The sequence below is a fragment of the Pelophylax lessonae genome (genome assembly GCF_965119305.1).
Source record: "Pelophylax lessonae genome assembly, chromosome: 2".
In the NCBI taxonomy this organism is placed as follows: domain Eukaryota; kingdom Metazoa; phylum Chordata; class Amphibia; order Anura; family Ranidae; genus Pelophylax; species Pelophylax lessonae.
In genome coordinates, this window is record NC_138769.1 from 100,769,281 (window position 1) to 100,782,485 (window position 13,205).

Sequence of the window (13,205 nt, forward strand, 5' to 3'; positions counted from 1 at the left end):
TTTAGGAGGCCGTAGTTGTACTTTTTCATTTAACTGACAATTTTTATACCAAGGGCTTTGCGAGTTCGCAAAAAGATGTCTGGTGAAAAGATGCCTGTAAAGATGATCGGCGACATCTTGACAGCTCAGTTACCACACATGCAGCCATACATCCGCTTCTGTAGCTGTCAGCTAAATGGTGCTGCACTCATCCAACAGAAAACCGATGAAGTACCAGAGTTCAAGGATTTTGTCAAGGTAAGAACTTTAGGATGACCATCTCAGGGTGTTTATCTTAAGGTAACAGGCTTCCCCTGCTGTTATATATTCTGTTTTAAAGGTTGATTTTAGAAAATGTATTTATCAGTGAGCCTAAAGAGCCATTTAACTCCTAAATGAAAAATGTTCTAAAGGAAATGTGTCCTTGCTGACAACCATTTATGATGCTAAAGGCCTGCATAGACATAAGATGAACATCTCCCAAAAAGAATGGGAGCTGTTTTAGGGCGAGTTAAAGTATTGAGTATTGAGTTTTGGATAGAGTGCCCCTTTTATGGAGATTCACCCTCTGTGTCCTGACTACGGTTATCCGAGAGATTGAAAGTAGAAGAGAATCCCAAATTTTGGGTTTCAACCATAACAGACATGGAGGGGAAATTTTCCTATTAATAGCAACCAAGGATTCCCTCACTCCTGGATAGATTTTCTCTCACTTCTTGTTTTGGCTATGGACAGGAAGTAAAGGGAAATCTCTCCAATGGGACATGGGAAAAGAAAAACAAATGTATGGAGTTTTAACCCTCTGTTGCGCTAAATGAAAAAAAAGTTGTGCCTTTAGTTCTACTTTAACAACCGCCCACCAGTCTTGTAAAGGGGAGAAGTAATTAGAGATGTTACAAAAAAAAACTTGCTTGATCTTTGTTTTCTCTCTGATAAGCTGGCATTAAAGAAGTCTTAACATTTATGTAAAAAAACCTGCACAGTACATCTCTGCAATACATGCACGTTTTCCTGTGTTTTATCACTTTAAAGTCCCTGCAAGTACAGGAAAATACCTGTTCATCTAAAAGAAATGCACTCTACTACTAATTTCCTCTTGTGGAATTACATCACATGGCATTTTGTGGACTGAAATTGCAAACAATAGTGTCAGCCATGCCTAGTTGTCGTTAACTGAATGCCACACATTTTTAAAACTTCGCAGCACTTATTGTTCTGTAGTGCACGATGAGAACTGGGAGGGTCCTTCAGATAACAGGAAGGGAGCACAGGACAGCTCTGTGCACGTTGACACAATTGAAATTGCATTTTTTTAAACACATACAAGAAAACACTTCCAATGGTTTATTTAACAGACCATAAGAAAGAAAATGATAAGATCAATGTTGGGGTTTAATTTTCGGCACTTTAAATTAAACTTTACATTTCGGCACTTTAAATATGCCTCTTCCTGACCCTTTCCGAAGATCACAAATTGGGCCTGGATCATGCCTACACATCGAATCACCAGCTATAATGTCTGTGGTGGTTTTACATGTCCTGTGTTCAATACAGGTATGAAAAGGCTTAATCCCCAGGTAGAGAAAGATTCCGCAATAGAATGGGCCCATTGCATTAGTGAGTTACAGAATATGCAGGTACTTGCGCTTATCACATTTATCTGATTTATCTATTTTTGTTAACTGTATATAGACTCAATGAAAAATATGTAAAATAATTACAGCTTTATTAAATTAAAATAAAATTTGACACATTTTAAAAAGTTATGCATGGGTGGTATTCTTGACTTTTGCACAAATGCTAATACATTCGCACTTTTTCACATATTTTCTTGTCCCTACAGAGGCTAGCTATGGATCCTCGATGCAAAGGAATGCCTCTGTCCAGCTTCATTCTTAAACCTATGCAAAGAGTAACTAGATACCCTCTTATCATTAAAAATGTAAGTAACAAGCTTCATAATGTAAGATCTCCTAATTTAAAATCCAACTCCAAACATAATTTTGCTTTTTAGTATTGGATATAAGGAGAAAGGGTTGTCCCTATTGATGAGATTTGGTTTAATTTCCTGTTCTTTTCTTGGTCAAATTTTTTCTTATACATTTTGGAGGGTCTCATATCTCAGTAGCATCATTTTCATGCAGGCACCCCCTAAAACTAAACCTGCTGACAAGACCAAACCAGATTCCCTAGCTGTATAGATCCATGAGAGCATGATTTATGTTATCCATATTTATATGGAAGACAACCAAGACATTAAGAATAGAAACACTTTTTTTCACCAAAAGTTTTTTTAGAGAATATAACACTTCACTCCTCGAATACTGGTACTTTATACAAGCAAAACTCTAGTCTTTTAATATTAAAAAAAAAAAGCCTTCTCTGACCACATAACCAATGCCATGGCACGGTCCATGTAATTGCTGACAAATTGTATTTTGGGTGGTGCATCCATGGTTGCAGTACAGTTTGGGGCTGAGCAGAACTCCATAATTACATCATCTCCAGAAGTGTACAAAGAGCAGCTGATAGAATGGTGCTAGAATAAGGCAGTGATGTCGAGAATATGGTAACCTTCGAGGTTACTAATGAGCCAGTACCTCGTATTTTATTTTCACATGAAGACTGACTACTTTTTTTTTTTTTTTTTAAAGCAGATCTATTTTTAAAATCTGAAGCCTGACTGTCTTACATGGATTAATTAGCATGATTTAAAGTGAATTTAGTCCTATTTTAATAAAAAAAAAGTAACCTTCGCATATAATTCCTGATTAGAAGCAGCAGAGTAAGTGACCATGAGCCTAAGTATACTTTGTCCTTCGAGCTTCACTGAAGCCCATCCGTACTTTGATATTGTATTGTTTCTGATCACTGAGGGTGTTATTGGGTGTTACTGGTGGACAAGTCTAGGAGCTTGGGTAGTTGCCCACTGATATTTAGCAGCTCCACTGATGATGGCTGCCCCACAGTGCATTAAAATTGATTAAAAATGTTGGTCTTAAAATTAGAGCGCACTGCTATCTTTTTGTTTTTTATATTTTTCACACTCCAAGACCCAGGGGAGGATGTCAGAAACATGCTAAATGTAGGACCTTATGCGCTAACATTTACACCCTTATTGGGTACCTGACAGAAGTATTGTACATGGGCTACTTTTGTTTCCAACCAATACCAAGATGCTCTCTTTTTCCTATTGATTTGTATCTATATACTGTGGCTTGGTTACTTTTATCTATTATACTGGGAATGTTATCTAGATTTATTATGACTGTGCTCTTTACATGTCTGCATTTAATTTTGGAAAATAGTAAAGCTTTATTCTTAAAAAAAAATAAATAAAAAATAAAATAATAAATTTGGCCTTGACAGAAAAGCAGCCGCAGAATGCCTACCGGAAGTACTATACTATCCACAACTGACTTGTCTGACAATGCTTGAAGGATAACGTTTCCGAAGGTTTCCAAATATTAGATCTGGATACGCTTAAATCAGACCACTTTAAGGGTTTCCAGATCTAATATTTGGTATGTTGACTTGAAATAATTATTATCTTCACTGATGCATAACAATTCAATGACCTATAAATCTGTTACTTTCTCCAGATTATAGAAAATACACCTGAAAATCACCCAGATCACAGTCATCTGAAACAAGCACTGGAGAAGGCAGAGGAGCTGTGCTCTCAAGTCAATGAGGGTGTCCGAGAAAAGGAGAACTCTGACCGACTGGAGTGGATCCAGGCACATGTCCAATGTGAAGGCTTGTCTGAGGTTTGTCTCTAGAGGGTGCTGCTCAGCTCACACTCCTCACCAGACAGGTGGAGGGGTGCTCTAGAAAAGCTGAAAGCAGAACGTTACCAACTACTGTTTGTATCTGTGGTCCCGTCCACACATGCAGTGCATTGCACTTGCTGTGTGCGGCTGTAGTAGATCATAGCTTTTGGTTCTAAACCTTGAAAATAAAGCTCATCCTCCACATTTGCAGTAGATGACCCTAAAGTGGCATCAGTCAGTACAGATGCAGCATTTTGTGAGCAGTGAGCCACATATCTTCTCTATATACCATCTCATGTATACCATGATTTTAGAGCAGAGAGCTCAACTGTGCATATGGAGGATGCTTGCAGCTATAAGATAAGGGTGGGACATTTATCGAGGTACTTACATTTTCGCCTGGAGTTTGATTTAACATGCTAGCACTATTTTATTCCTGTCAATAGAAAGGAAGGAGGTCCTGTCCTCTGCCAGATTTGCATGTACTTGCAGCATGATTATAGAATCCCAGTCTTCCCCTTTGCTTCCCACTTCCTCTGTGTGGTCTTGCCCTTTTTTGTGATGGGTGCATCCCACCCTACTGTGCAGGCTATTTCTTCCATTGAGGAATGTTCATTGCACTGGTTACATGCACTGTATTTCATTTAGGAGGACTATTATATACACTATATTGCCAAAAGTATTGGGACATCTGTCTTTACACGCACATGAACTTTAATGGCATTCCAGTCTTAGTCTGTAGGGTTCAATATGAGTTGGCCCACCCTTTGTAGCTATAACAGCTTCAACTCTTCTGGGAAGGCTGTCCACAAGGTTTAGGAGTGTGTCTATGGGAATGTTTACCCATTCTTCCAGAAACGCATTTTCTGAGGTCAGGTACTGATGTTGGACGAGAAGGCCTGGCTCGCAGTCTCCACTCTAATTCATCCCAGAGGTGTTCTATCAGGTTTAGGTCAAGACTCTGGGCATGCCAGTCAAGTTTCTCCATTCCAAACTTGCTCATCCATGTCTTTATGGACCTTGCTTTGTGCACTGGTGCGCAGTCATGTTTAAACCGGATGGAGCCATCCCCAAACTGTTCCCACAAAGTTGGGAGCATGATATTGTCCAAAATGTCTTGGTATGCTGACGCCTTAGGAGTTCCCTTCACTGGAAATAAGGGGCCAAACCCAACCCCTGAAAAACAACCCCACACCATAATCTCCCCTCCACTAAATGATTTGGACCAGTGTACAAAGCAAGGTCCATAAAGACATGGATGAGTTAGTTTGGGGTGGAGGAACTTAACTGGCCTCAACCCAAACGAACACCTTTGGGATGAATTAGAGTGGGGACTTTGAGCAAGGCCGCCTTGTCCAACATCAGTGCCTGACCTCACAAATGCGATTCTAAAAGAATGGTCAAACATTCCCATAGACACACTCCTAAACCTTGTGGACAGCCTTCCCAGAAGAGTTGAAGCTCTTAAAGCTGCAAAGGGTGGGCCAACTCAATATTGAACCCTACGGACTAAGACTAGGATACCATTAAAGTTCACATGCGTATTAGGGCAGGTGTCCCAATACTTTTGGCAAGATAGTGTAGGTCTGGTATTGTTTTCAATGTAACTCACTAGAGATGGAGTATAGTGTGGTACCTAAACTATTCCAAAATTATACTTTTCCTTCTAACGTCTAGAATCTATTCTGTGTTTTTCACCTTTAGCAATTAGTTTTTAATTCTGTGACCAACTGTTTGGGTCCGCGGAAGTTTCTGCACAGTGGAAAACTCTACAAAGCAAAAAGCAACAAGGAATTATACGGTTTTCTTTTCAATGACTTCCTGCTGTTGACCCAAATCATCAAACCGCTTGGATCCTCTGGCACTGACAAAGTCTTCAGCCCTAAATCGAATCTCCAGTACAAGATGTACAAGACGGTGAGTGAATGTCTCATTTTGTGTAGGAATATATATTGTATGTGTATTACTGTTAGGAAAGAATTGTTCCACCATTGAATTATGGGTAGATGTGAACGACTTTGTAAAGTGCTGCAGAATATATGTCTACATTATAGGTGGCTAAATTTAGCAGCATTGTCACTGTCTGTCCCAGAGCAACTGAAACGGGTGGAAGTAGGGGGTTGTCATGATTCAGATTTTTGCCTAACCCAGAAATAGACCTTCATTGTTATAACAGGTGCAGCCTTTTCTCTAGGTTTACTTAAGTTACTTTCTTTAATAGTTACTTGCATTCTCTCCCACTCAGTCAGTAGTGTTAGCCTGAATGTCAGACTATAAGACTATCCTGACTCTAGCCTGAGTGCAATGCTAAAAACATTGAAAGAAACTATCAGTGCAAAAATGTGATAAAATACCATAAATCCTTATATCATAAAAATACTACGTGCCAAAAAATAATTAGTGATTGGTATCCGGCTGCTCGCATCAAAATTGTGCTCACCCTTCACAATCAAAACCAAGTATCAAACATAAAAAGTGTTGCGCCAGAAAAATGAATACAAGTGCACATACAAATAGAGATATATAGGTGGAAAAATCACACTCTCTAAATCAGAGAAAAGGTCTTTTGGTAGGTGCAAATCATATAATGTACGAATGAAGGGAGAAGGAGAAAATCCATTAAACAAATCCCATAATCCAACTGATATAATAACACCTCCGTGATCGTGTAAGGGTCCCTTTCACCATCTAGAGTGGCCTCTCACCTCACTCTTTGACCCGAAAACCACCCCGGGTCTAAGACAGCTTTTTCCTCACTGGGGAGTTAAGATGTTAATCCACACAGGGGAGTATTTCCAGGGTCCCAACTCCGATCTCGTATGGCTCGGTGTATATAAGGGGGTAAACAGAATAAATCTAGTGCTCTCTGTTTGAATAGTAGGATACATTTATTGAAAGCAGCTGCACTTACATTAAGAAGCACTCAGCATGGGAATCAGTTCTGCATAATCTCAGCAAGGGATGTGACGTCCGATATGCAGGCTCCGCTCCCTATACGCATTACGTCAGCGCTCTCTCAGCTTCAACTTCCTCGGCAGGGGTTTAGACTGCATGGACTGCCTCGCATTTAAAGACCGATCTGGCCCGCAATACTTTCCATTGATTGGATAATGAAGTAAGAGCCCACCCAGCATTCATCATCCCAATACTTTTGACAATATAGTGTATGGTTCCTTCAGGTTTTTATTTAGTAGTGCTTCCCTAGGAGTTTTGTGGAAGGGTTGATCAAGAATTGTGTATGTATCGTTCAATATCCAGCATCATTCAGCTGTTTGACAAGTCCACCAAACACACAGGATTTATTATCAATATGTCTTCTCACTGCAGCCCATATTCTTGAATGAAGTGCTGGTGAAACTGCCCACAGATCCATCAGGGGATGAGCCCATATTCCACATCTCTCACATTGATCGGGTATACACACTGCGGGCTGAGAGCATCAATGAGAGGTAAGGATGCTTCTGAACTCTAAAGTTCCTGAACTTTACACACAGTTGTATGTAAGTCTCTGTATGTATTTTCACATGCCTTGTAGAGGTCTTGGTGAACCCTGAAGCTTAGGTAGCTCTAATTAGCGAGTAACTGCGCTTAACCTGTTTATTAATAATAATCTCATCCCCTCCAACACCCTCTCTGTCCATGAGGCTGTCCACAATAACGATGAACCAATAATAGTAGCAAGGGAGGGGGAGGAGAATGGGCCAAGTGTGACTTTGGGATGGGGGCGGGGGAGTGAACCAGTTATGGTTGGGCTTTTGCAGAAATATGTTGCCATTAAAGCAGTAGTAAACCGCACCAATTTTTTTTTTTAAACCCTAAAAGGCAAAGGCATATTGTGCTAGTATGCATCGCATACTAGCACATTATAAAATACTTACCTTAGAACAAAGCCCTCCAGTGTTGCACTGTCACCACTGACAGGCGCTTCCATCTTCACCCGGTCTTCCTTCCAGGTTTGCGTCCTTCAGCTGTCTGATTTGCCGTGCTTTTAATTATATAATAAAGACAATGTCAAGTGTTATGTAGTTTAAGAAGAGGGTGATTTTGCAATCCGTTGTCTGAGCTAACTCACTGCACAGTCTGTGAAGCTAGGAGACATCATTTACTTTCAAACCTGAAACCTGCTGAAGATAGAGCTGATTTGGTTGCCTAGTTGCTCCAGATTTAATAAATCCTCCTCAATGTGTGAGAACAGGCTGGTACTACCAGGCTGTCCCTTGGTAACTCCCCGTTGGCCCAAGGGGAAGACCTGTTGGCCCAAGGGCCGATCTTCCATCCATGCTTTACAGTCACTGGCTTTTACAGCTTGGCTGATGAAAGCCAGGTGCTGAAGGATAGGGAGCTGTCTAACTCAGTGATTCCCATGCTGTTAAAAGCTATGAAATCTACTTCTGGGAAGATTTACCATTGCGTCTGGAACTTGTACATAAAAAGGGTCTTCCATGTGGCTTCCCTACCCCTGTACATTCTCCAATGACTCTGTAAGACCTGAATCAGTTTTTTTTCTGTACTGTAGAAGCTGCCAGTTGAAGCCATTAAAGACATTCCTCTCTCCGCTCTGACCCACATGGTGGGGTTTCTTATAGCTATTCCCTCTGCCAGGCAAGTGTCTGAACCAGTGGCTTTTTCAAGCAAAGACCCCTTTCAAGTTTTAGGCCATAGACAAGTCATTTTTTTTTTTGTTCAACCAGCCGGTTGTAGGGAAAGAAAATGACTCGATTCCACCATGCACAAACAAATTCTCCCACTGAGCCTTTGTACTCTGAAAGCACACTCATCAGCACTGCCAGCTATAGCCAGTGGCGCTGGTCATCAGCACTGCCAGCTATAGCCAGTGGCGCTGGTCAAGAGAAAAATTTCCAACAGGCTGGTTGTACTCAAGTCTACTTTTGTACCAACCTGCACATACATGGATCGAAATGCGGCGGGTTCCTGCTGAACCAGCCAAATTTTGATCAACGTAAAAAGGATCAAAGGTGGAAACACCCAGAATAATCACAGCACACCAACTGATTTGGATCCATGTATGGCCGGCTTTACACTGGGGAAAAGGTGCTGTTAAGGCCCAGGACTTTCATCTCAACCAAGACATTGTTCTTCCGTCCACTCTGGCTCCAGTTCACCAAAAGGAAATTTCCCTCCATTTTCTGGATGTGGTTTGGGCTGTGCGAATCTGTCCTTTAGCCACTGCTTCTCTCAGAAAATCTGTCCTCTTTTTTTTTTTTCTTTTTTTTTTGACATTCCAGTTAGACCTCGTAAGGGCGTATTGGCTCCCCTCCACCTTCTCTAGGTGGCTCAGACAGACCATCCTCTTACAAACACACAAAACTCTATACACAGACCGCGATCTGGCTGGTTATTCTCCCTGAAATCAAATCAAAGCATCTGTGAGTAAAAGCAGCACACATAACACAAATACACTTGTTAGGCACACAGTTAACCCCTTGATTTTCCCTTGATGTAAATCCCTTTCCAGCCCCTGGCATTTGTACAGTATTATCACTGATCACTGTATTCGTGTCACTAGCGATGTCAATTTGTTAGTGTCCCTGCCAGCCATTGACAGTTAACGCCAGATTGGCCGACACACTATTGAAGTGGCTTATCACCGCCATTACAATATAGCATCTATAACTGCATAAGTTCAGTATATTTTATTTTTCACTTACAAGACCTCCCGCTGCTCGCGGTATCAGGAGGTGGGCTACAAGTGCTTAACCCGCTGGCACTATACCCCAGTTAGACTTCATCGAATGTTTCCGGCCTGCCCGGATGTCTGTTGGCGATGTGGGGAGGAGGTTGGCACCTACCTACACGTTTTCTGGTCATGTTCCAGATTACAATCTTTCTGGTCGGAGGTCTTACGAATTACTAGGAAATTTACAGACCATTCCCTCACCTTGGACCCAGCCCTCTTCCTCCTTCATCACCATGAATATCCGAGAGCGTCCTATCGGAAATCAATTCTACCACTTCTGTTCACGGCAGCTAAAAGCTGCATCCCTCCGCTCTGGAAGCAGACGCAGCCTCCTACGGTAGCTATGTGGCTCCGCAAGGTTTCTTGCCTCAATGAAATGGAAGATCTAGTAGCCACTGAGCATGGTTCACGAGACAAGTTCCTGAAACGCTGGTTCTACTGGCATGAATTTAAATATACTTCAGAATACACGGAGTTGATTTCCTGCTGATGGTTGATGGGCGGGGGCCGGCCGGCCGCCCCCCACCCCCCTCTTTGGTTCTTCCCTGACCCCTTCCTCTCTCACCCTGGTCCCCTTCCTCCCCCTCTTTCTTTCTTTGTCTACTTTCCATAGCTCCTTCTTCTCTATCTAGGCTATAGACATACCGTCTATAGGTGTTTTCATCCTCTGTACTGTTTCTGGGCATTAGCTATTCTACTACGGGCTCCCTGTAAGGTCGTTCAGTCGGTTTCCTGGAGTAATGCAGTGCGACGCCCCTTTGGGGGAAGTAATGCCAGTGGACCCTCGGGTGTTTGCCGCGGCATTCTGGGGCGCTTAGGGGGGGCCTCCCTTCCCCGGTAGCCGGCCATGAGATGGATGCCGGTGGGGGGGGGTCTACCTGAAGGTGTCCTGAGATTTTCTCTGTTCACTATTCGGTTCTAGAAGTTTAGACCGTGGGCTTCACGGAGGGTTTACATTCTGTTTCTGATGTGCTCTATGGTCGACTTAGTGCTACGTTAAAAAATTTTGGAATGCTGCCTGTATTGTTTATAATTTGTTATCTGCTCACCACACCTGAAATTTGATTGTACCTGGTGTTGGTATATGGTATGCTTGGATGTTCTCTTTCTAATAAAGAAAAAATTTGAAAAAAGTTCAGTATATATTTCATAGTTTGTAGGTGCTATAACATTCACACAAACCAATTAATGTACAATTATTGTGATTTTTCTTTACCAAATACATATAGCAGAATACAGTTTGTTCAAAGTTTATGAAGAATCTTGAATTTTATTGGATATAAATTCTGTTACTATATAAATCCTGTATAATAAAAATAATAGAGTGGAAAATATATATATTTTTTTTCAAAATTTTCGGTCTTTTTTTTTTCGTTTATACAATAAACAAAATAAAACAAACCGTGGTGATCAAATATTACCAATATAAAATACTATTAGTGTAAAAAAAAAAATATATATATATATATATATATAAATTGAATTTGTGTAGTTTTGGATGACTGCGTAATTGGCAGTTAAAATAGCGCAGTGCTGAATAGCAAAAAATGTCCTGGTCATGAAGGAGCAAAACCTTCTGGAGGTCAAGTGGTTAAAGGACACAGAACTCACCTCTGCGTTTATGATCATACTCATGGTATTGCTTTGCTACAGTTTTATGTTTTGTTTTTTTGCCACCATCCGATCCTGTAGGCAGCAGCAAAGCCCAAAGGTTAAAGACTTTTTGGGGTTGGCTTACTAAAACTGGAGAGTGCAAAATCTGGTGCAGCTGTGCATGGTAGCCAATCAGTTTCTAACTTCAGCTTGTTCAGTAAGGCCCCTTTCACACTATCCGTCCATCGGACGGATTCCTTTTTCTCAGCGGGGGATCGAGCCGCCGATCCCCCACTGAGCAGCAGGAGGACAGCTGTTTCTTCGCGCTGTGTGCGGAGACACAGCTGTCAGTTCCCCATGCATCTCTATGGGGGAAATCGGTCCGTTCTCATCCGATCCGCTGGACGGATGGAAAATAGGGTTTCTATCCGTCCAGATTTATCGGATCGGGTCAGATGTCAGCGGACATGTCTCCACTGCCATCCGATGCCCCATAGGAATGCATGGGGGGACCGTTCAGATCCGCCAAAAAAATGGACAGGCGGATCTGAACGGTCCGCCTGTGTGAAAGGGGCCTTAAGCTGATTGGTGTCTATGCAGAGCTGCACCAGATTTTGCGCACTCCAGTTTTAGTAAATCAACCCTTCTGTCTCTCTCAATGGACTCCAAGGAAAGGATTTCATGGTGAATATGAATATAAAATTCTTGTTGTTATTCTTCCATCTTGACTGAGTGTAACTATTATGAATGTTTTTTTTTTTTTTTTTTTTAATGGAAAATTGAAATTTGTTTTTTTTAATGGGAATTTTGAAGTTCCCATTACTATCTGTCTTGGAGGCAGTGGTCACCAGAACAAATAGAGCATTATTATCTCCAACAGGCAAATTAAAAACCTGACCCGGGATTTCAATTAACTTTTCTCTATCGCTCATTGACAGACGTAGTCTTCTTGATTCTCAAGAGCTGGGTTATGTTGTCTCCACAGGAGTAGGACTAGGCAGAAAGACAAAACGTTTTGGCTCCACCTTAGGGGCAGTCCCTGAGGGTATATCCTCCCTCTCTCTGCTACAGGGAATCAGTTTTTTTCTGTCTAGTCAGGAGTAAGGACCTAAGTTCCTTGCTGGGATCTTTTTGGTCCTGGCAAGATTTTTTCTTTAGAAAAAATATTTTTTAGGTAGTTTTTCTCCAGTGTTTTTTTCCTGTGAGATCTTCAAGCAAAAATGCCGGACTGGGCGACACTAGTGGTCACCCCAGCCGGCCTAGGAGCGCGCGCAGACCATTGCATTGCGCTTGGTCGGCCGCGACACATTCAAGTAAGTATGCGGGGCCGGGCGACGGGCTGGATGTTGAGATCCAGTGGTCACCCCGGTTTCTGCCTACGAGCGCGCTGGGTCGGCCGCGACGGAGTCCCAGTGGAGGGACTGACCTTGCGAGTTAAAAGTCTCGCTTGGACGCCAGGAACCAGAGAGTCGAGGCGTCCGGAGTGGTCCACAACCCCCCACCCCGGTGGAGAGGGTATTGTGAAGAGAGGGTGCCTGTCGGTTCGGTATGGTGAGGAAACGTTCCCTTTTTTCTTTCCTCGTTATGAGGCAGTATGAATTATGGGCCCCTCCATACATGGTCAGTATATATCTGACACTAAAAGTCCCCCTTGTAAATACAGTATGTGTTTGTGGGAAGTGGACTTGGTTTGAGAGCTAACACTCTACCCAGCAGACTGTAGCATTACAGCAGACATAGGAGGTATAATCCTACCTTATTTGTAGTGTATCTCCTGTAGATCAATAAATCGCCACTTAGCAGAGATGCAGGTGGATGTGCTGGGAAAAAACGATTTCGGCGGTCCGCCGCCATTTTGCCGTAGACCAGGTGCATGTATGTCCTCAGGTCACACCGGCCGCCATGTTTTTGGAGTCTAATGTCTCTTGTATGGGGGCGGCCATGTTTCATGAGCCCAGCTACCTCGTGGAGAGCTGGGAACGCCGGAAGGCGTACACAGGGGGCGGTGCCACGTCCTTCTACCCGGGAAAAAGCAACAGCTCCTTCCAGTCTGTAAAAGACAGACGCTGACTGCAGTTGGTTGGAAACTTCACTGCATCGGTTGGTGAGCCTTGGGGGTCCCTCTCTCTCTCTGTGGGGATCGAGAAGCAGGTACTCTGAGG

The 13,205-nt window shown here is 42.5% G+C and overlaps 1 protein-coding gene across 4 annotated transcripts in view; it reads left to right on the forward strand.

Moving 5' to 3' along the window:
* The window catches only part of ITSN1 (intersectin 1), a 348,624-nt gene that overhangs the window by 308,151 nt on the left and 27,268 nt on the right, over window positions 1–13,205 (forward strand). For all 4 annotated transcript variants that reach the window (XM_082244896.1, XM_082244893.1, XM_082244894.1 and 1 more), the window contains 5 exons: window positions 54–237; window positions 1,823–1,921; window positions 3,582–3,749; window positions 5,457–5,669; window positions 7,080–7,201. In XM_082244896.1, coding sequence (XP_082101022.1) covers window positions 54–237; window positions 1,823–1,921; window positions 3,582–3,749; window positions 5,457–5,669; window positions 7,080–7,201 — 786 coding nt within the window. The remainder of the gene's footprint in view (window positions 1–53; window positions 238–1,822; window positions 1,922–3,581; window positions 3,750–5,456; window positions 5,670–7,079; window positions 7,202–13,205) is intronic.